This window comes from Typopeltis vanoorti, chromosome 9, assembly GCF_054136105.1.
Source record: "Typopeltis vanoorti isolate ZY-2024b chromosome 9, IOZ_Tvanoo_1.0, whole genome shotgun sequence".
NCBI lineage: Eukaryota > Metazoa > Arthropoda > Arachnida > Uropygi > Thelyphonidae > Typopeltis > Typopeltis vanoorti.
In genome coordinates this window covers 107,325,779-107,350,165 of record NC_143557.1, presented here as the reverse complement: position 1 = coordinate 107,350,165, position 24,387 = coordinate 107,325,779, and the positions used below count along the sequence as shown (strand labels likewise).

Below are 24,387 nucleotides of genomic sequence, written 5' to 3'. Positions count from 1 at the left end.
ATTGGCAATGCATTTCTTCCTCCCCCCCCCCCCCAGAACTGAGATTGCCAAGTCCAGCAACACTCCACTATATATATTTCATTGTTAACCTCCACTTCACCCCCATAGAGACTCAAACTCACCACTACATGGGGACATTGTTACCATCATTGTTTTCTTGTATTTTTACCCTAACAGGACTTAAGTCCCAACTCTTCTGTCAATAATTTCATGTTTCACAACCATATAGAAAGCTATAAGATATGTAGCAATTTATAAACTGATCAAGATCATAGGCGTGGTGGTTAGGATGCTGGAAAAAAGCAGAACAAGAATATGTGGGAAATAATATAAAATTCTCTGGAAAAGAGTATGACTATGAGGGGAAGATCTGCAATTTAGTTTCTAAATTTTTTTAGAAAATTTTATTTTCTTAAAGTCGTTTGAAAACAGAAATGGCTACACAATATGCTGAAAAGCAATTTGACAGGATATTATATTGTATGGAACCCACATAAAGCAAACTGAGATGAATATGAAGCCATTGATATGGATAAGAGATAATTGATCAATAAACAAAGAGTATATCGTGGAACCAAATCAAGTTAGGCAGGTCTATTAAAGGGTTATGCACTTCGGCTGAAGATACTTAATACAAATTAATGATATTAGGAATGATTTTGGCAGGAAGAGAAGGAATGTCCGGTTGTTTGATGATGCTAGATTGGGGAAGGGATCAGTGTACCGAAGCACAATAGGTTTCCCAACCTTTTTCCCAACATGAATGGGTTAAAAAAATAACAAATGAATGTAATGTGATTCCACAGGATGATTTAAATACAGAGTTTGAAGAAAGGTGAATGGCTGCCATTTCATTGCAAGGAAGGGCAAAAGTATCCCTCCTTTCGGATGAAAATGCATTTTTTTCTTTTGTCACTCTCCACCCATGAAAGGTTGTAAACCTGTAGTACTCTTGTACCATGGATGGGCTAAGGGTTTTTCTCGTTTTATTTATTTCTGAAAATTAATTTTGTACTGTAATCCACCACTACAGTTCAAACATGGAACTTTTTCAAGGCACCGGAGTACTCCAATTCTTGCATTGATGCTAGAGAAGGGAACTTCCCTCAACTTTAATGCCAGAATGAGATTAAAAGAATGTTGTCCAGTATGATGGCTTTTCTTCTTTTATTTCTGAAAATTATTTTTGTACTGGAATCCAGATGTTAAATTGGAACTTAGTCTTGGAAATCCTTTCAACTGTTCTGAAGGTTCATAACTGTGCCTAAAACACGGGTCAATTTGTGACATTTTTTATAATCAATTTTACTGGTATATATATCCTACAATTTAGAAATCATTAACCAACTTGTTCTGAAATCTATACCATCAAATTATGCTCTCACTTAAATTCTTTCTTAGTCATGCAGAAATCTATTAAGTCAGTGTCTATTCTAATCAGAAACTGTTCAAGTACAGTAACAGATCACCAGTATAGATTTTGCCACTGCTCAATAACAGGAAATAAGTGGACCTATTTCTCCAATTCCAACTGATATTGCTAAATATCCTTCAAAACCAAATTCACAAATTTAATGTTTTGCAGAATGAGATTGATTCTGTCATCTATCTTGCAACAAATGTCATTAATATGTTTAGATTTTCATTGGCCACTTTTGATATCACTAATGATATGATAACATGATAATGATGTGATATGACAAATTGATCTTTAATCCTCAAACTTTGCAATTAAACATAGATGATAGGAATTTGTTCCTTCAACTCTTCTTCTGCATATCAGTTACTTCAAATTAACTACAAATCCAATCCAGTTTTGCTAATAAAACAGTACATTACACTCCTTTCTCATTTGTAAAATCTTGCAGTGCACGAATAAGCAAATTCCTAAAATATTTCTACAGCACTAATTTATGATCACCAAACAATACTTCATAACTTATTTTAACAGTATTAACACCACCAAACGAACTATTTTATAATAATAAAAAAAAAAGTTTATTAACTGGCTTGTATTTTGCTGAATTTCAAATCAGTATCTTCAAAGCACAAAGCAGCATGTTACAGTTTATACACGATGAATAAGCAAAACAATTCAAATTATAACAAACAAAAGATCTAAAGTCTTAATTTAGTGACCTCTAATGTTGTAAAAAAAAGTATGTTATGTAGGAGTTAATATTAAGATAAGCCTGCCAAATTAATGCAAGCATATTGCTTAAGTTAAAATTCTTCATAGCCATGGCTGACTCTAAAAATAATATTTGTGATAACTTCTAAATAGCACATCAGTTATCTTCCGTCTTTAACATTAACATTTTTTGTCACATAAAATATGTAATTTATTAATTAACAACCTTGTGACCAATAGAGTAAATATCTATGTAGCTTCATATATATAATGAAACAAAAAGCTTAAAAAGGCCTATGTAGCTCAGTGCAGGGGATGACGCTCACATCCTCTGCAGTAAGCCATCCGAAGATAGCCTTAAGTTCAAGACTAGTCACTGACTGGAGAAACGTTTTAGAAGCCTTTCTTCGACTGGTTAGTCAATCTCTGGCATAGGCAAGCAGGTTTTTATCCTGTAAACTCAAGAAAATCAACTGTAGAACCCACATTATTTCAGACAGTAACATACCCTGTTAAGGTTAAGCACCAAGAGATGGCAACACTTGATTGCCCGTCTCTTCATTGGTTACTGTTTATAATTAGTGATAGTTATGGGCCAGCTATCTCTGATTGGTTACTGGTGGAGAATGAACTACCCACTCAGTCTGTAAAAACTAGATGGGATGAAAAAGCCTCACATGCTCCCTATAAGACATTAGCAGAACAAAAAGCTTATGATACTGAATACTTGCATTTTTACAAAAATCAGCTAACCTTTATCAATTACAGTCACTGATGAAGCAATATATGTTACATGATAAAATGTTTCATTCTATAAAAGGAAAAAACAACAATAATAATTCAGCACACAGTTTCACGCAAAAAAGAAAACGATGCAGATTCAATGCAGTTCTTTGTTTCTAATGAGTTTTCAATTTTTTGTTCATCAGGGTCAATATGAAGATTTGATAATGGCCATTCTTCCCCATGGAGAGCAGCCTAAAAACAGAAAGCTTTACTATAAAAAAATTATTAAAAAATGATATCACGTGACAGTACTTTAAAATAACAATTTAACTTATTTTCAACATTTAAACTGTGTGTTTAATGATCTCTTTTTGAAGTAGTAATTTGTGTTAATAAAAATATAGCTTTTGACTAAATTTTTCTTCACACATAAACATTTCTAAATGCCATTCTATTTGATATGTTCTATTCAATTTGATGAATCGACTGCTAGCTGAAAATGAATGATTTGCATGGTAGGAAAAATGAAGTAGCATGAAATTTAACTGTGTCTAAAGACTATTGAGAGTGAAAGTGCTAAGGGTAGAATGGTTAGTATACTGCCTAGGTATGACAGGAGCTGAGAAGAACAAAGATTATGAATGGTGTCATAGCAAGGATGTACAGGAAGAGAGACCTTGTATATGTTGAACTATGGGATAAGTTTGAGGGTAAGAGAGAGAGCTGTTTGTTGAAGAGTATGTTGGAAGAGGTTTGTCTGGGCAGGGAATCAAGAACTAGATGGCAGATTTTTGAATGTGGGCTTTCATGATAGGTGGATGCTAGTGTGGTGCAGCAACACAGGATCTCTCAAAGGACATAGTTAAAGGTTTGGTCCCATGAGAGTGTTAGGAAGTGTGATGATGAGGAGGAGGATTAATAAGTGCTTTAGTGTGCCTATTAAGATGGGTAATAATAAGTGAAGTTTTTGTTGGTTATCATGCTTATTCATTAATAGCAGAATCACTGGGAATAAATGGAAGGAATTCGTAGCATTAGTAAATGCAAATGAACCAAAAATTATTTTTATTAGTGAGACCTGGTATATTATGAACTTGTGGTGAAAGAATATTAGATCTGATAATAACATCTGAGAATCTGATAGCAAAAGAAAACTATTATGCCTTCATTTGGTGGAGGTCATCATGGAGTTTTGTTTTGGGAAATGACAATGCATCTAAGAACTTTCAAAGAAGGGATATATGTAGAACCATAAAGCAAGTGATTATGATAAACTGTGTAGAGAGCATATAGCTATGCCATAGTATAAACTACAAGGTAGAGAAATTAGTGGTACATAAGTAGTAGTCAAGAGGTGTTCTGAAGGAAGCTATTGCTGCATTCCCAGAGTCAAGAGAATTAATCAAAGAGGCGTGACACGAATGACTAAAGCTTTAAAGCATAAGCTAGATAAAAAATTCTATGAAACTTATATTGTGTGAAACATGATAATTAGTCATATGAGCCATATGCCAGAGAAGTGATAACCATAGTGAAGAAAGTGAAGTCAGACAATGAAAAGAAGCCAGCTTAACAGGTTAAAGTTAATCTGAGAGAGAATTCTTTCACTATTTGGAAAGTAGCAGAAAGAATGATCATGGTAGGATAATCTTATTAAATACCAATGGCAGGAAAGTGTCAGATGTGCTGAAAATAGTGAGTTATTAAGTAACCATTTTGGTAAGGTATACAAAATCCAGACAGACCCATTAGTTCTGTGGAAAGTGAGACAGAGGTAGAGGAGAAGTGTTAAAAATATTTCAAGAGCATGATGCTTACAATGTAGTGTGTTGGATGAAATCAGCATATGTGTTAAAACAATATGCCAGAGAATTAACAATGCCCCTAACCTGATTTTCCAAGTCTCAACATGAATGCAATTCCTGATGAGTGGATGGAAGGCAAGATAATTCCACTATACAAGGGGGGGGAGAGAAGAGAGGAGTAGAACTGATGTAGCTAATTACAGACTAATCTGCATCGATTAGGAATCACGTCCAGAGGTGAGCAGGTAAACCTTTGATCTTTTACAGAGGACAGCAAGACTTTGTGAAAGGTAGGCCCTTGCTGGTATGTATTATCAAATCACTACTATTCAAGATCCTAACTCAACTACTTCTTCTCAACAGGAAATTTCCACCATCAAAAAAAATTCTCTAAATGGCCATAATCCATATATGACAAAATCATTAACCATTTCTTCAAATTCTACAAGAGATGACTCTTATAGGAGATTGCTCATATCCTGAAATAATCAATAACTTAGTGTAAAAACTCAAGTAAATCAAGTTCTTTTTACCTTCTCTAAAAGATAAAACACAACCAATATTGCTATGCTATCAAATTCCTTGTAAATGCAACTTACCCAATTTCAGGCAAATTGACTAACTATTACAAAACATATTTGTCAATATCAAGGAACTACAAATAACATAAATCTGGCCTTGCAGAACAAGGCCAGATTTATGTTATTTGTAGTTCTGATAACCTGAGCCATGGGATCCTGTGGGATAATGCTAAGCTTCTACACAGAATCATCTACAAATATAGTGGAATCTCGGTTGTCGAACGCCTCTGTTCTCGAACAATTCGGTTCCCGAACATATTTTCTGAACAAAAAACGCCTCGGTTTCCACACAAAATTTCGGTTCCCAACAGGCAAAAGGCAACCACGTGCCGAGCTGTAAGGCGGGAAAGCGTCAGTTACGCGGCAGCCTTCGTTCAGGTGCAGACACCTGCTCGAATTTCCAATGAGTTTTCTTGATTTTCTTTGTGTTTTGTTGTTTTTTTTTCCATAAATTATTATTAAATAAGCCAGCATATGACCAAAGGAGGATAGTGATAGTAACAAAGCGAAAAGAAAATTGTTAGAACCACGACAGAGATGAAAAAAAAAGAAATCATATCCAAACATGAAAATGCCGTCCGTGTCTCGGATCTTGCTATGCAGTTCGGTATGGCAAAATCAACGATCTGTACCAAACTCAAAAATAAAAAGGCAATCAATTTTCATCTATATTTTATCTATTTATTGTTTATTCTTTTTATGTAAGATTTTATGCATTTTCATTATGTTTGTATACGATCTTATGCATGAAGTACTGTTGTAAAGGTTTAAATAAACAATCATCTGGGGGTTCGGGAACGGATTAATCCATTTTACATTAATTCTTATGGGAAAATGGTTTCAGTTTTCGAACAATTCGGTTTCTGAACAGCCTTCAGGAACGAATTAAGTTCGACAAAAGAGGTTCCACTGTACAAACATCTCAAAAAAGTGCTGTTGAAGATCTTCATCACATCATCCAAATCTCAATGATGGTCTTTGTGTCAGAAATATGAGAACATGTTATTAAAAAATCATATTTAATTTTTTAACATATATTGGGTGGGGGGGGGGGCTGGAAAGTTCCAATAAACACCTAGACAAAAATGATATTAAAGCAACTGATATATTCTTTTGTCTATTTCTATATAGATATAGAAATAGACAACAGAATCAGCAAAGCTGGTATGGTGGGAAGTCAATTGAATAAATTCATATGGAATAAGAGAGAAATTAGTCGGAACACCAAATTAGCTGTATACAAGACAGTGTTCAAACCAGTTTTAATTTATGGATCTGAGAGCTGGATCAGAAGTAAAACACTTGACCAAAGACTAGAGACTGCAGATATGAGAGTCCTGAGAAAGATTATAGGTGTGAACAGATGGCATCAATGGCGATATCATATTAAAAATGAGGATATTAGGAAAGAACTTGACATTGTCTGCATCCAGGAATGCTTTAGCAGAGCTAACCTCAGGTGGTATGGTCACCTAAACAGAATGGGTGAGGAAAGATGAGCAAAACAAGTGTTCTCTGCCAGGTTGGCAGGAAAACGACCCAGAGGAAGACCAAGATATAGGTGGATTGATACGGTACAAAGTGCCTTAGACGATAGAAATATAAGATCTGATAATGTTGGAGTCTTGACAAGTAACAGACTGATTTGGAGGAAAATTGTAGATAGGAAGTTAATAACAATATAATTTTTTCATGTAGTACTATCATATCCTGTACACCCCCTTGTGGGTACATGGCAGGAATTTGATGATGATGATGATGAAGCAACTGATATAACCACATGAAACAACATATGAGGATATTAGAATATAAGTTTATTTATCTTCATAACTATGCTACTAGTATATTCTTTCTTGTGGTTATATCAGTTGCTTTAATATCATTTTTGTTCTAGGTGTATATCAGAAGTTTCCAAATTCCCCTTGTCTATATACATATATATATATATAGACGAGGGAGATTTGTTAGAATTATAGATCCTAACAGTACAACAATTTTTCATCTAGCACTCTCCATATACATTACAGTTTTTTTGTTTTATTTTTAATTTTTCAACTATTCATTCTTTCACACTGATGATGGTTTAAGAAACTTAAACCAAAATATTTGTATCTAATTTTTTGCCTTTATTAAACTTTTTACTGTGAATGTGTTGTTTTATTGTATGAATCATATAATATACAAAAGGTTAAGAACAAAAACAAAATGAGAATATAACAAGAATTTGTTAATTTGGGACACGATGCTGTTCAATTGGGTCAACCAGTAACCTGTACCTTGGGGGTCAACATATTATACACAACCATACTTGCATTGAAAAAACTTGCCCAAGATCACCCAGTATTTTAATGAAATGTTCCAATAAGTCAATGGAAGTTCAACAAAATGATTAATAGTGCTGTACCATGGTTTTATTTATTTTTTTTTATTAAATAAAAAATACTTTATTTTGTTCATTCTGCAGCTACTTGCCAGCTAGCAAAATGTGCTCACTATAGGAGGCTAGTCAAGTATATCGAGCCCTGCCTGTGCCGCATGGAGGATCGAAAAAAAAATTATGTACTCTTGCTTCAAAAATTTAGTGCTGATGGAATGGGGCAATTTTATTGAACTACACTGTCTGAATCAAAGAAAGCAATGGATCACGTAACAGTGTTATGCTGTTCCAATATACCAGGAACTTAAATGAAAGCTGATAGTTATTGGAAAAAGGGCCTTGAAGGTTTAAAGTGATTAAAATGGGGAGTTTACCAGTTCAGTACCAATTAAATTGAAATGCTTAAATGATATCTGAAATGTTTAAGATTGACTAATGAGGTGAGACAAAGAATTACAATGGAAACTGAAAAGAAAAAAACTAAAAATTACCACTTCTTAACAATTATGCAGCATACCCTCTTAGATTCTCTGAAAAATATTCAGTTGATATTTCTATCTCTGAACACCACATCCTTGCTATAGCTAAAAGACATGGGAATTGGGGGAAAATTTAGTAAATTACATATTTGAAGCAAATAAAGAAAATCTACTGATATCATCTTGAACAACTAAGGAGGTCATTACAAAAGTAAATCTGTCAGAAGCAATATGGTTAGTTTATGGGTGATAGTGAGGAATAAGTAACTTGAGCGTTCAAAATTGTTTTCTTCATTGTGATTTTAAGCTTTCAAATACAAATGAGTCACATATGACTAATAGCAAAAATTACATTCCATTAGAAGAATATCAGAAACTATTAAGAGTTTTTTTGTCCATTGAGGATAGTTTTCAATGCTATAATGAAAATCTGGATTTTGAGGATGAAATTTTGACCAATTCCAATGATTTAGTTCATCTGAGGGCATTAGAAGAACATTAAAGTGATGACACTCCTAAACTGTTTTTACACCTCCACGGAGCCAAAGACTCATCGAGGGAGAGTGGGCCAACAGCATCGAACGACTGATTCCCTTATAACTACTAACCACGCTCACACTCGCTTAACTTTTTGCATGAGCCATCAGTAGCAGAGGCTCTACCAATCGACCAACCTTTGAATGAGTGACTACCCAGAATGCTAAAATATTTATTCCAGTATTACAACTATTTCATGCAGGAAGACAATGTTGTATCTGCACTAGATACATGCACTGAATTTGTTCATTCGCAGTCAATCAAAAAATGACTAGCTAAACTCAATCAATTACTAAAACATCATTAACTGCTAAGAACTGCATGCACTTTTAATACATAAATGCAGTACATTAAATTATGTACAACATTTGTACATATGTACTGGTGGTACAACACTAAGGCAACTTGGAGCAAAGGTGGAGCAAGCTTCGATCACTGTCCTTAATATTTTCTCAGTAAAACACAGCTCCTAGGAGATGCATTACTGTTTTACATTATGAGGGAAGGTCACTATCCAGACTGGTATTGAGGTCTCATCAGTGAATAAGTAGACCTGGATAATACCAAGGTTTTAGTGAACAGACCTTATATAATTTACTATATGAATGTCAAGGTCGTTTACATGCCCCCAAACACAACATCACTTTTGCAACTGATGGATCAGGGGATTATATCAATCTTCAAAGCCTATTACCTCTGTATAACATTTATGGAAATGGTAAGAGTCTTGGACACTTCAGGAAAAACTATTAAAGACTATTGGCAGTCATTCGATATTTTGAAGGCATTAACAACAGCAAGGCAGCTTGGAATGACGTGTCAGCAAAGTGTTTAAAAGGGGCATGGTGAAAACTTCTTCCAGCATTTATGCACGACTTCGAGGAATTAGAGCAAGAGGAGAATGTTAGTGAAGATGTTGCCAAGCTTGCGTGAGAGGTAGGATTGTACAATATTACAGCTGAAGATGTGACAGAAGTCTTAGAGAGCCATGATAAACCGCTTTCCAATGAAGACTTAAAAGAATTAGCCGAACAATTAAGTCAACATCCAAAGGAGGAGAAAGAAATGAAGGTCCTCTGAGAGATATGAAAACGGCCGATTTACAGCGTATCCTTGCAAGTATAGAGACATTGACTGATGAACTCTGCGAAATGGACCACGATTGGGAACAGAGTGCGAACATAAAAAGGAGTGTAATCGCATCTATTGACCTTACACTGAACTCCTTAAAGAAAGAAAAAGAAAATCTAGGCAGTTAACATTGGATACTTTAAAAAAAAAATGGGTGATCCAAAACCAGGAATATCAACATAGAAATATGTAATATCTATTCGAAGTTTCATATTTTTTGTATATAATCTTGTTTTGTTTTCGTTATTAATAATTTTATTTTAACAAATATATATATGTATGTATTATCAAAACTTTAAATATAATAATGTTACACATACTTCATGTGTATATTTTTTGACTGCGCGGAACATAACTTCATACCTCCCTTTAAAATTGGGTTTGTTTTATGCTGATTTGGTTTACGCCCATTTTTTCAGGAACTGAACTGAGGCGTAAACCGAGGGCTGCCTGTATATATATACATACATACATACATACATACATCTTCAAGGCCCACCTTTCCTAATTGGGTTGTGGGGGCAACAGCTGCAAGAGGAACTTCCAATGGTCACAATCCTCTGCCACCAAGGTGTTCTGGTGGGATTCCCAAACGTGTCCACCCAAGGTTTTGGATATAATCTAACCAGCAAGTTCTTGGCCTTCCATGCTCTGGCTTGGCAAAGAGGGCCTGCTGAGCGAGCCTCTCTTGTGGCATTCTGACCAGGTGCCCGTACCAACGTTACTGTGATCTCTCAACATGGAGAAGCAGCGGTTGAGTATTGAGGTTTCCCGAATTGCAGAGCTTCTGACTCTGTCAAGTCTTGTCAGCCCCGCAACCCCTCGAAGGAACCTCATTTCAGCCACTTGGATTCATGTCTGCATTTTTTCGATCATTATCCAACTCTCATGACCGTAGGTGAGGATGGGGGCATAGACTGTATTGAAGACAGCCAGCTTTGCCTTCTGGCTTAACTCCCGCTTCAATACTACCGAACAGCCAAGCTACCGCAATATTGAGCTTGCTAAGCCAATTTGAGTATCTAGCTCTATATAATATAATATATATATATATATAAAGGAGATATATGAACATGGGTATGCATGGTTTTATGTATATATAAGGGTGGTCTGAAAATTTCTTGGCCTTGACCATAGATGGCAATACTATCGGCCTGATTTTTTTTTTCCTAAGTTGGTGCATCTGTCATAAGTATTCATGTGAAATTGCAAGACATTCTATTAAGTAGTTTATTTTAAACAGCTATCTAAAGCAAAAGTGTTGTCTGCTTCCCTTAAAATGGATAAAATATGAAAACACATACTATTCGCTGCAGCAGGCTGTATCACATTGCAAAAATGCAACAGCACAAACTACAGGCATGCTAGGCCGCAGCACATTGTATTGACCTTGCTTGTGACCAGATGTTTCCTAGAATAGATACCTCCGTACATCACTGGTGCTTGGAGGTGTTGACAACCGCAGGCAGCTGTCAGTCAGTGGCTGAGTCAAGGTCAGCATACACTGGCCTTAATAGCACAATCCACACGCAAAGTGAGGAGCTCCTGAGTTTCAAACATGTTTGAACTTGTTGCAGCATTTAAAACCATTCCAGGCTCATATTAATTTTGATAATGTTTCAAGGAACACTTATTCACTTTCCTCGGAACACTGGTTTCCCACAGAACATAGTTTGTGAAATGCTGGATTAGTTAATGGATTTTATTCAGTAAATTTTGTGACCTTGTTTGTTCTTTTTTTGGCCAGCCCAATTTATAAAATAATCATATTTTGGAATGGCAGAGCCTTAAATTGCATACCTCCTTACAGGTGAATAAAACTTTCTTGAGCTTCTGCAGTTCTACCTTCATTTTCACTTGCCGTTTATTAAATTTTCAAAACAATGAACCTTCAATTAACCAATCCATGCATGTCAACCAACTTGTCTATAGATTAGTCCGAACTAGCTGTTCTGATAACTGAGGAGTCAGATAAAATGGTAGATTACTAGATACAGGCAGTCCCCGGGTTATGAACGACATACGTTTCTGAGACGTCTTTAAGTCAGATTTGCATGTAACTTGGATCCCTGATGAACAGCGCATATGCAGTAATAATAATAACAGCAATACTATAATGGCTCATACATGGCAATACAGTGTAATACTGTAAAAATAATAATAATACCCCTGTACTGTAATAAGTTACAGAAACTATTGTGCTCTTTCTTTCTTTCAATTCAGACAAACAGAACATAATAAAAAACTCATACAAAAAGTTTAGATAGGAGATAGTACAAATTTCAAAAAAGAACATTAAAGGTTGCATCAATCTAGCTTACTGGAAGGGGCATTTTTGAGGCAAGAAAGTTTGCTAGTATTAATCAGAAGATGATGATAATGGAAATGGTACTAGAGAGAATGGACCTGGTGCTGAAGAATCAGGATTTGATTCTGCTTCTGGAGAAGGGGAGCTTACCACCGAAGTCGGTTTCTTGAAAAAGGTAACTAGGGTTGTTTGCACAGCCTTTTTCTTTTTTCATCATAAATGCCTTGTAGCAGCTGATGTTCTCATTAATTGCATGGTAAACTTTTGTAAACCACTGAATTAGGATCTTGCTCCTCAAGCTTGGCAAATCCTGCTTCAATGATACAAAAGGCTTCGGCTAATTCTTTTGTCATAAACTTTCTTGGCTCTGGATTTTCTGATTCTTTGTGGTCTTGTGTTTCTATCAGTTGCTTCTCTATCTCCATAAGGTCTTCACTGGCTAATGCATCAATGAACACCATATGCAGTACAGTGCCACTATACCATAGCTTTTCTGGCTTCGGCGATGTCTTCTGTGAAGCCACGAAAATCATTACACAATTTGTTCCACAGCCCTTTAATTGTTGATTGCTTAACTTCCTCCCAAGAATCAGAAATGTTTTTGATGGCATTATGGATGTTATAATTCTTTCAGAACTCTCTGAAGGTCATCACATCATCTTCTGTAGCCCTGAATACTGACGGGAATGTACGCTGTATAAGTCTTAACACGTTCGCTGCCAACTACGAGTATACTCATAGTGGGTAAACCTGCTTCACAAGCCAGCTACGAGTATACTCGTATGACGCTTACCGCCGGGAACGAGATTATTGTAGTGACCTTGAAGAAGTGAAAATGCTTGGCTTGTGGGGCTAGCATCAAAACTATGTATTCTCATAGAACGTATATGCTCTGTACAAGCCAACTACGAGTATACTCGTAGGACGTTTACCTCCGGTAACGAGATTATCGTACTGACCTTGAAGAAGTAAAACTGCTCGGCATAGGGGAACAGACCATGCCAAAGTAGCGTGGCAGCGAACGTGTTAAATACAGAAATGACTCCCTGGTCCATTGGCTGTAGTAACAATTTGGGTGGTAAAACTGCGACCTTTACATTAGAGTTAAGGTCATCTAAAGATGTTGGTTGTCCAGAAGCACTGTCCAGCACAAGCAGAATTTTAATGGGAATTTTCTTTTATGAACAATAACATTCCACAGCAGGAATAAAACAGTTCAAAAACCAATCTTCAAACATAGCAAGTGTGACCCAGGTCCTTAATGACTTCCGATTAATGGGAAGGGCTGCTTTAATAATGCAGCAAAGCGAGGGTTTGTTCATGTGGGAAAGAAACTAGTTCCGAATTATTAATTTAATTATTAATTGTCCTTATGGGAGGCTTGGGATCCTGTTCATAAGTATGGAATGCCATATGTCGGGTCATCCGCAACTTGGGGACCGCCTGTATATATATATATATTGCAATCCTGGATCTGTCCTCCTCTTACTTATAAGAAGAGTAGCAAATACCCTCTTTTATATAGGAATTATTACTGGTAAATGTACTGGACCAAGTGGCCCATAAAATCATCCTGCTGCTCCATCTTCTTTAGCTGAGCCATTCTTACACTTTCAGCACTAAAAATAGGTTATATTTGGAAAGCATCAATACATTAATCTTAGAAGCATATTTCCACATTATGTACAAATACTATTCATTGTGATCACATAATTAAGTGTCCCAAATAACTGTATTTGAAATGTACTGACTCACTGTAGTAAACTCGTAGAGTCAAGGGAGTTGTGTTATAGTGGGTAGCTACCAGTGGCAGCTTGTACAAGCACTGCGACACTGCAGCACCCCCAAGGAAAAAATGAAAAAATTAAACTTTGTTTGTGTTTATAAATAATAACAATGTTTACAACATTATATAAATGCAATACAGCATGTTAAAGGTTACAGCTTATGTTTCGATATTAATTGAATAGTTAATAATTGGAATTGTTCGATTAACACTTTAGATTACAAAACAAATGCATTACGATCTAACGCAGTGTCAGAATTATCACGTTCAGCCTACTGTAGCGAGACTCGCCAATATTCGTTTGCGCTTGTGATTGCATGTTACAAGTGATTCTGACACTGCTCATTTGGGCAGTGTCGCTTACAGATAAATTGTATACATAAGTGTGTTATTTCTGTGACATATGAAACTTTTATTATTGGTGTTTGTTCGTGGTGAGGGTGAAATATTTTTAATAAAGCAAGTTTTTAATATGTAAATTTATTTATTAATAAATTAGTTACTGATTAGGAAAAAAAAAAAAGATTTTTTTTTTTATATACAGCACCCCCACTTAAAATTTTCACCAGCCACCACTGGTAGCAACTATAGTGAATTTTCTTCTGCACAGCACTGTGCCATGGAACTCTGATTGGGACTTTTTTGTAATTAAACAAGCAAGTTTGCAATGAAAATTATTTAGTCCTAAATGAATCTTATTTCAGAATGGGTTAATTTACAGTACTTGGGCATAAGAAGCAGTTTAAAAAATTTAAACTTAAAAATAAATTAAAAGAAAGAAATATTATGGACATTAATGTACAATATTAATGTACAAAGTATACAGAAGCCAAAATAACTTTTGTTATTCCATTTACATGTATCTTGATTTTGTAGAATGTATTTTGTACATTCTACAAAAAAAAGTATTTTGTAGAATGCATATGTGAAACATACTTGTAAGAATGGAAACAAATTTATTACAGTCTAATCTTTAGAGGTACCTGTGGCATAATAAATTAATCGAAATGATTAATTAATAAATCGAAATGACTGTCTCTCCCAAAAGTTTGGAAGACTCATTTTATGCAACCATCAATGAAATAATTATCTTTAAAGAATTATTTAATAACATTTTAGTAATTAATCTTCTAGCATGCGGTAACAATTTATTTGGTGATCCACCGACTGTTCTGTACTTTGTATTCCATTCCTTTAACTGTCTGTTTCTACATTGAGGATGTACTGTTACTTTCAGTACAAAATATTTGTACCTTTATTTAATTAAAGTTATTACTGTGGTCTATACATGTTCCATTATTAAATTTATTACAGTGATTATTTAAATTATAGGGATATTAAATTCCACATTGTTTTAAAGCCGAATAAGAACTCAAAGATCGGAATCAAAGAGTTTCATGCCGAATATAGTACCTATAAAAGTATCAGCGACTACTAGCATAAGCTAAAGCACATAGTCCAAAGTAAGTAGTACAAAGTAGGGCAACTCATACAATATTTTCATATGCTATTTTGGGCCTCCCTTCTCTGGCATAATCCACACTTTGGGCCCTTTCTGCTATGTTACTATTCAATACACCTAACAGGCAGGCAAACTTGGTTTTCATCTTTATCCATTTCGCTTTTTCACTCTAAAAAAAAAGTATTATTCAGTGTCTTTGCCAATTAATTCACTTGATTTGTTTATCTGGTTGCACTGTCATTTCTTATGGCCTATTTCACAATTTCCCCATTTAGTTACTGTCTCAATCTTGATAGGTCCATGTTTAGGAATAACAGTTCTTTTGCTCCACTTGGTTTAACACTTTGTACCTAGTCCAGCCATAAAAACTGTTACAACTTGAACAGCGCATAAACCTTTAATCTATCAGTAAATCATTTACAGCTTTCAGTACATACAAACCACACGTATAACATGCATACAGCAGCAGCAGCACTCGATGTTCGAAATGTCACCCTTTTGCCTTCAGGCACATCTGAAGTCTGTGAACATATCAATGGCAGCATGTACATCATCAACAGAAATGCTGCCACTGCTCACTCCAAATCCATCTTCAGGGGCCGTACCACAGCTTTCAGCAAGGTATCTTGATACACTTTAGTGAAGGTTTTGATTCCTTTTTCGCAGTAATGCAACTTGAATACCTCTGATATGTCACTTCCCACCAAATTATCAATGACATGGGGTGATGACCTCTCTGAATCCTGGGTACTATGGCATGTACTGTGCAACCATCCAGGGAATATACCCAACCGTTTTGGCAATTAAACAACTCTTCAATGGTGAAAATCTTCTCATATGTGAAGAGGATATCTCTGTGTCTACTATTCACGTAATGCCTTTGATTTTATCCCCCTCTTCTGCATGAGTTGTGGTGTTAAGAGGTGTCCAGTAGAATGACAATAGGCTCTCATCCCCAGGTCATCAGTTAGTACACGACATTGTTCTCTGCAAAACATTCATCTCTCGCATCACTTTCTGCATTCTCACAGGATTATGGCAGAGGCGTGCCTTCACAGCCCTCACAAGTTGTTGTGTCCTAATGCAGCGTAGTCAACCTATTCTTTGGCAATCAGATACATTTTCTGTATCATTATAATGGTTAATAGCCCAATATGCAAACATCCTACTGATCCCAAATGTTTTCAACATGTTGAAAATAACAGGTGGCAACATTCCAACCTTATGAAGTGCTATTAAAGCTATACGGTTCTCATAATCTCCCCACTGCATGTTAACCCATATAGCTAGATAACTCTCTTTCTCTCTCTCTCTCCCTACAAATAAACACACGAATGTTGGCTGTGCACAGTGCCACTAATGGAACTGGCTTGCACAATTCCAGTGCAGGGGTGTGAGGAAGTTGTAACAGTATTTATGGCAAGACTGTGTATGTAACTGCACTCAGTTGCTCACTATGATGTGTTTGGCTACCTAATTTTATTTTTTGCTGTCCTGACACACTGACACTTAAGGTAAATTCTTGTTGGCGAACTGAAATCCCTATTGTACATAAATTGAAAATGTGCCACCAGCTTCCTTATTTCAAAATGGGTTAATGGGCTCATTTGCACATTAACCCATTTTCGAAATGAAATGCTAAGATATTTAAGGAAATTTAGTAATGTATCAGCATGTGGATCCATATATATACTTGCTGATACACACACAAACACTTAGGACGAATAACTGGCAAAGGAAAATTCTGGTACTTTACCATTTTTGGACATCCTGCTATCTCGAACTTCTTCTGGTACCTTATCTACAAGCATCTTTCAAAAACCCACATTTACTGGCAGATATATTCATAACCACACATCTCAAAAATTTGGCATTCTTAAATCTCTAATTAATAGAGCACATAAAGTTTGCTCTTCTCCAGAAATCTTACAACAAGAACTTTCCATTATTAAAAAGTTAACAGAATCTAATAATTACCATCCTAATCAAATCCAACAGATAATTGAATCTTATGTTCCAATACCTAAGGTTTCTTCAACAGTCCGCAGAGTTCCAATTCCCTACATTCCAGGAATCTCAGAACTTATAGGTAGAATTTTAAAAAAGTACCAATTGATTCCCACATATATTCCTATCAACAAAATTTCTTCCTTATTGTCTTCTACAAAAGATAAACTGTCATCTCTATCTTTGGCTGGCGTTTACCAAATAACGTGCGAATGTAATGTTTCTTATTTTGGACAAACTGGCCATCTGTGGAAAAAATAATTAAAGAACATCAATATTATATTGATTACAACAAACCTCAGAAGTCTGGTCTAGCACAACACAGTATTACCACTACCCATAATATCCAGTGGGATAAAGCTATTCTCCTTCATAGATGCAGGTTCAAATATGAACACCTCTTTAAAGGAAGTTGTGAAGCTATTTTACACCGACCGAATTTAAACTGAAATGACTGTCTCTCTCTCTCTCGAAGATCTGGGAGACTTTTATTTTATGTAATCAATAAAAAACCAATTATCTTAAATATTAATTATTTATTAATTTCTTTCATTTCCTAGCTCGCGACAACAATGTATTTTAATAGGTGATCCACCGAATGTTCATTACTTGTATTCCATTCCTATCTGTTTGTAACACTGAAGACATACTATTAGTTTAGTATGAAATATCTGTACCTTATTAATTAAAAGTTATTACTCTGGACTTACGTGTTCTTTTTATTTAACTATTGGCTGTGTGGAAGCTACCGGTTTGATGAAGATAATTTTCTTCAATAATTTGGCAAAGAGAATCATTATTCTTCTTATGCCAAAGTTAGTAATAAGAATAATTTGTTATCCTGAAAAAATGTGATGATTAAAATATATGTTAAAACACTGTTAAATTCTAATTTAGGATCATAGTCATTATCTGTTGTGATGACCAATCATATGTAACTTTATACATCAATTTTTAGGAACATTTATTCTATTAGACATTTAAAATGAAATGGAAAGACTACATGGAAAATTTATCATTTTGTAGCTATTTATTATTCTGTAATAAATTATTTTTTTTCTTGATTTAATTAAAATTAAGACCACATCAACTTTTCAGCTGAAAATGTTTTATGCATTTCCAAAACAATACACAAACCTGATTTTGATTATGGAGAATGCTGATCTTTTTCTCTTCAAGGATTAGACATTTGCCTGTTCCGGCTTCACTGGTCTTTCCATCTTGCTGCTGGTCTTCCTCTCTCTCTCTCTCTTTGGTCTATATCTATCCACTTCTTCTGGTAGCCAATATCTTTCCATCTTAATTAGATGTTCTTTCCATATCTCTCTATATTCCTTGATCTCTTCATTTACGTTATAAATATCTAGTTCTTTTCTGATGTCATTTCTTATATGGTTCAATTTTGTGAATCCTTTTATTGTTCTTAAAAATCTCATCTCTGCAGATTGTACTTTACTTTCATCTTTCTTTTTAACAGTCTATGTTTCTGAACCATATAATACAGTGTGAGTGGCCATTACTTGGTAAAATTTTAGTTGAGTTTCTCTTCTTGTTTTTTTATTCAGTGTCCTTTTAATTGTTCCACAGATTTTCTGAAATTTCTTTATTTTTTCATCTATATCATTATCTTTTAGATATGTTATTATGCAGCCTAAATAATTAAACTGTGTCATTTGTTCTATTATTTTATTTTCTATAATTATTTTTGATCTAACATGATCTCAACCTTTAAATGCCATGACTTTTGTTTTCATTTGTGAGATTTTTAAATTTTATTGTTCGCTTATTTCGTAAACTGATTTTTGAAGGTCATCCTCACTGTAATATAATCTGATCATCTGCATACAGCATTGAATTGATAACAGTTCTTCTGGTTAACTGGATACCTTGTTTTATTGTTGTTTTCCATATTTAATAATCTGATCTATATATATATATATATATATATATATATATATATAGATCAGAAGATATATATATATATATATATTGAACAGAGTTGGAGATAAGCTACATCCCTGTCTGACACCTTGATTGATTTCAATCTCTTCTGTTAATTTATTACCTAACTTAACTGTATTTTTGTATCTTTATATAAACTTTGTATAGCTTGTACCAAAATGTAGTGGACATCCTTGTTTTTTCATTATAATCCATAGTTTTTCTCTGTGTGTATTTTATCAAAAGCTTTCTCATAATCTATACAGGCTGTATGAGTCTCTAAATTAAATTCTCGTTCTTTTTTCAATAATTCGTTTTAACACATAATTATTGTCTGTACATGAACTTCCATGTGCAAAGCCATTTTGTTCTGAGAATAGATTGTTTGCAATATTCGGGATTATATGGTAAATTTTGTAACCTGTAATTTCTGCAATCATCTTTGTCTCCTTTCTTAAATATAACCTTAGCTTTTAACTCTGATGGAACCTCACATTTCTTCCAACAGTTATTTATTAATTTTAAAAATCTGTGATGTAAATATTCTTCACCACATTTCCAAAGCTCTATATTTATGCCATCTAATCCAGTTGAATTTCTATTTTTTGATATTTATTGCTTCTTTTAGTTCTTCCAATTTAATTGGTTCTATATCAGTACTGATTTCTTCATTATTATTTTCTGTTATTAAATTTGGGTCACACCATAAATTCTTATGTTGTTCTATACACTGTTTTACTTGTATTATGTTCATTTGTGCTGTATCTCTTTCTTCATTGTTTAATTTCCTTAATATTTTGTAAGCTATGTCTTGTCTTCCATGTATATCTTCTTCTATTTTATTAATAAATCCATTCCCAGAATCCTGGTGAGCTTTCTGTACTTTGGTTTTAGCTATATTTCTTGTTTTTGTATATTTCTTCTGTTTCCTTTGTATGTTTTTGAAGGAGTGATTTGTATGCCATTTGTTTTTCTTTTATTGCATTTTCTATACCCGTGTTCCATATTTTTAATGCTTTTCTTTTTAATATTTTATTTTTCTTTCCAAGTACTTCAGAGGCTAGTTTATCGGAAATGATCTTTATTAAAATATTCTTCTATATCTTCACTGATTTGGACTTCTTTTAGATAATCTCTTAATTGTGATCGATAAAGCATTCTAATGCTTTCTTCTTGTAATAGATATACTTTGTATACTTGTTCTATTTAATATACTTGTATACTTTGTATACATATCTTTGTATAGTTGTTCAGAATGCTGATCTCTTTCTTGTTATATTTAATAATCTCATATGAAATTAATTGAAAGAAAAAAAACAAGAATATTTTACAAATGTAGTGTAGCCATCAAGATTACATCAAAACAGAAAATTTTACAGCTACCACATTTTGTTCTTTGCTACTCCTGACACTGATGCTCAGGTTCAATCCTGTTTGTGAATTGAAATCCATACTGTATACAAATTGAAAATGTGCTGTTAGCTATTCTGACATATATTTGTACAGGTAACTACAGTTAGGATATTCAATATAAAATGGCAAGGAAGCCTAGGATCTCTCCCAAAAATGACAAAATTTGCTGAACTCTTGTGTACCATTGACCTGTTATTAATGTAGGATAGACCCATCCTAATCAATCCAATGTCAAAAGTTGTTAACATACCATTACAAGGGGTACTAGGATTAATAATTTAAAGCTTTTTGTGTTTTAAAAATGACAATTTTTTTATATTCATATGAAAAATGATTTATTGCAAAAAAATTTTCTTACAAATACAAATCAGATCACGGTTTTATGTTTCTTATTCAATAATTTTGAACAGTAACAAAAAAAAAAAAAAAGAAGTAAATAAACCGATGTTGATCTTCCTACAGGCTGGGTAAAATACATTACAAACCAGTTCTGGCTTGAAGGCTGTCATTTAGCAATATGCTATTAAGATAGCATTAGATGGTCATAAGAAGTGCTTTGCACTTAAATTTCAATGTTATTATTATTATTATTATTCAGGCTTCCAAGGAGTCAAAAGACTCATCATGGGAGGTCCTTCTTAGGAAACACAAAGTCTGTCATACCACTCATTGACCATTCTTGCTCTAACCACTCTCTCAGGCAATGCATTCCACAGTTCAACCACCCACTGCGCAAAGAAACCACTCCTCACCCTCTTGCTCACAGCTTACTTTTGTAACTTCCTGGGATGGCCCCCTTGTCATCACTCCTTCCTGCCGTTCTGCCAAGCAAAAGAAAACTCCCCAATGTCTATCCTGTAACTATCTCTCAACAGTTTAAAAGTCTCGATCACATCACCTCTCCTTCTTCTATCCACCAAACTCAGCAGTCCACATTCCTTCAGTCAATCCTCGTAACTGACATTGTACAGTCCTGAAACCATCTTTGTTATCCACCTCTGTACCCTTTCCACAGTTAATTTATCCCCTTCAAATCGTGGGGACCAAATTTGAGAACAATAGTGTAATTGTGGGCTGATCAGAGTCTTATACAATGGAATGATAACTCTTTATCTCTGCAGGTCAGTGTCCTTTTCGGTATTGCAGAAATCCAGCAAACCTCTGGGTTACCTCCACCAACTTTTCAATGTGCTCCCTGAATTTCAGTTTTCTATCAATCATCACCCCCCCAGATCTCTTGTCTCCCTCCAGTATAGCCCTCCAATAAAGTATGCATCTTCCCATCGATGGATCCCAAACTTCAAGACTTTACATTTTGCTGTATTAAAATGACAAACCCATTCATTTGCCCATCTGTCTAGTTTATTCAAATCCTCTTGCAGGGCTGTCACATCTGCACTATTACTGATAACTCTTCCCAGCTTCACATCATCCACAAACAACTGGATATTCCTTTGCAATCCATTGACAATGTCATTGATATAAAAGTTGAACAATACAGGTCCCATACTGATCCCTGTGGAACCCCACTTGTAACCTTCTGCTTCTTATATTGCTCCACCATACACAACTCTCTGATACTTATCAGACGGCCAATCCTGAATCCATTTGACTAACCCGCCATTTAAACCCTGTGGCATCATGTCAAACGCCTTTGAAAAATCCAAAAAAATTGCAGTATATGCCTTTCCCTCATCAACTGCTCTTGCCACTTTATTATAAAAGGCAATCATATCACTAAAGCAAGAGTGCCCTTTAACAAATCCATGTTGATTCTCAAAGATAACATTACCCTCATCTGCCCAATGCTGTATATAGTACCTCACTAATTTCTCCAAGACTTTAACAACTACTGATGACACACACACACACACTGGTCTATAATTAGACACTTCCAATCTGCTACTGCCTTTGTGCAGCGGCACTATCTTATCATCCTTCCTTCCATTCCTTGGGTACCTTTCTTGCAACCAGACTTTTATTGAAGATCCAGGTCAATGGAGTTGTCAGTTCTTTAGCACATTCTCTCAAACACCGTGGTGAAATACCATCCAGTGCCAGAGCTTTACTGATATCCAGAGTACTCAGTATTTGGAACACACTCTCCTCTTGCACCTCTAAACCTTGAACCTGCCCTATCCCTCTAGTATTAAAACTTTCTTCTCCAGGATGAAATATTCCAATAAAGTGTTCATTGAACAACTCCACTATGTCCTCTGCATCAGTCACTCTATTCCCATTTTTATCCCACAATGTCATTCTTCCACAATCATTTCTCCTCCTACTGGCCACATAGCTAAAAAATTCCCTAGGATTTTCTTTGGATCTTAGTGCCAATCTCTTCTCATATTCCAGTTTTGCTTTCCTCACCATACTAGTCACTCTCCTGGCCTGTGCCTTATATTCTTCGTGTATCTGCCCTCCACCCCTCTCCTTATATCTCTCTTCTATAATCTCTTTTTCAACTGCAGTTCCTGTTTGATATTGTTTGTCATCCACTTTACACCAAATTGTGTCCACTTCTTCACTCGTGGAATACAGCTTACTATTGCTGCTAACGAATATTCCTTCACAATTTCTCAAGCACTAATGATATCTTGGCCTTCCAATTCTGCCCTCCATGGAACTGCTCCTAGTTGATATTTAAGACTATTATAATCACCTGCCTTATAATTCCACATACATTCCATTTTCTTTGATACACCTGAATGTTTATTCATCTTCCAAGTCAAAACTACATGGTCACTCTCTCCAACTGGTGGGAGAGATGTCATCTCACTTATTATCAGCTCTTCTGATACTATGACCAAATCCCAAACCCTCATTCCCTCTATTACATGTTGCCTAAGACATTTGTCCCTCAAGAATTCTAGAAATTCCATCCCCTTATTATTACATGCATTTTCCTCTTCCCAGCTTATACTGCTATAGTTAAAATCTTCCATAACAATCATTCTTCTAACACTTATGAAGTTCAACTTCATAAGTGTTAGGATGGGGAGCAGGAGATGCCTAAACATCTCCTGCTCCCCATCCTCTGTGCTCCTTGGTTTGTAGCAACACCCCACTAAATATCCTGTCTTGGCCACTTCTACCTCACACCGTAATTCTTTCAAAACCATTAGCGTCACTGCCTTCCAAAAGTCTCCACTCTTAGAGGACATAAGTCATCACTAATCATAAGTAGTATCTTTCCTATCCTGCCAAAAAATGCTGCAGCCTGCTACTTCAATTCATGTTATTATATCATCCTCTGTCAACAACATCTCAGAGATCCTAATAATCTTTGGCCAGGCTGATGCTATCAGCACCACCAATTCATCTCCTTTATTTCGAATACTCCTGGCATTAGTATAAAGCATAAAAATGTCACTGCTTCTATACCTATCATTATCTCCTCTCAACCCCCACTGGACTCAATGTTACCTGATGTCGTCCCCCTTCCCCCAAGAGGCCACCCCTGCTACAATCCAACCTGGGAATTCTAGTTTCTCTGCATTGACACACTGACTCATTCAGAAAACAGCAATTTCTCCAGATGCCTTAGTCCTTCCTCATTCAAATGCAAGCGGTCTCTCGCATACAGTTCTCTTCTGTCCTCAAATGCCCTCCAAGCATCCACATATTCCAATCCTCTCTTCTGACACATTCTGGCTATTATGCTATTCAGTATTACTGCTCTTCTGTTCAGCTCATCACTATC

At 35.2% G+C, this 24,387-nt stretch overlaps 1 protein-coding gene across 1 annotated transcript in view; it reads right to left on the bottom strand.

Moving 5' to 3' along the window:
* Nucleotides 1-2,863: 2,863 nt before the first annotated feature.
* The window catches only part of LOC150103395 (cytochrome b-245 light chain-like), a 46,948-nt gene continuing 25,424 nt past the window's right edge, over nt 2,864-24,387 (bottom strand). The window contains exon 6 of the mRNA XM_090398166.1: nt 2,864-3,109. Coding sequence (XP_090254292.1) covers nt 2,972-3,109 — 138 coding nt within the window. The 3' untranslated portion in view covers nt 2,864-2,971. The remainder of the gene's footprint in view (nt 3,110-24,387) is intronic.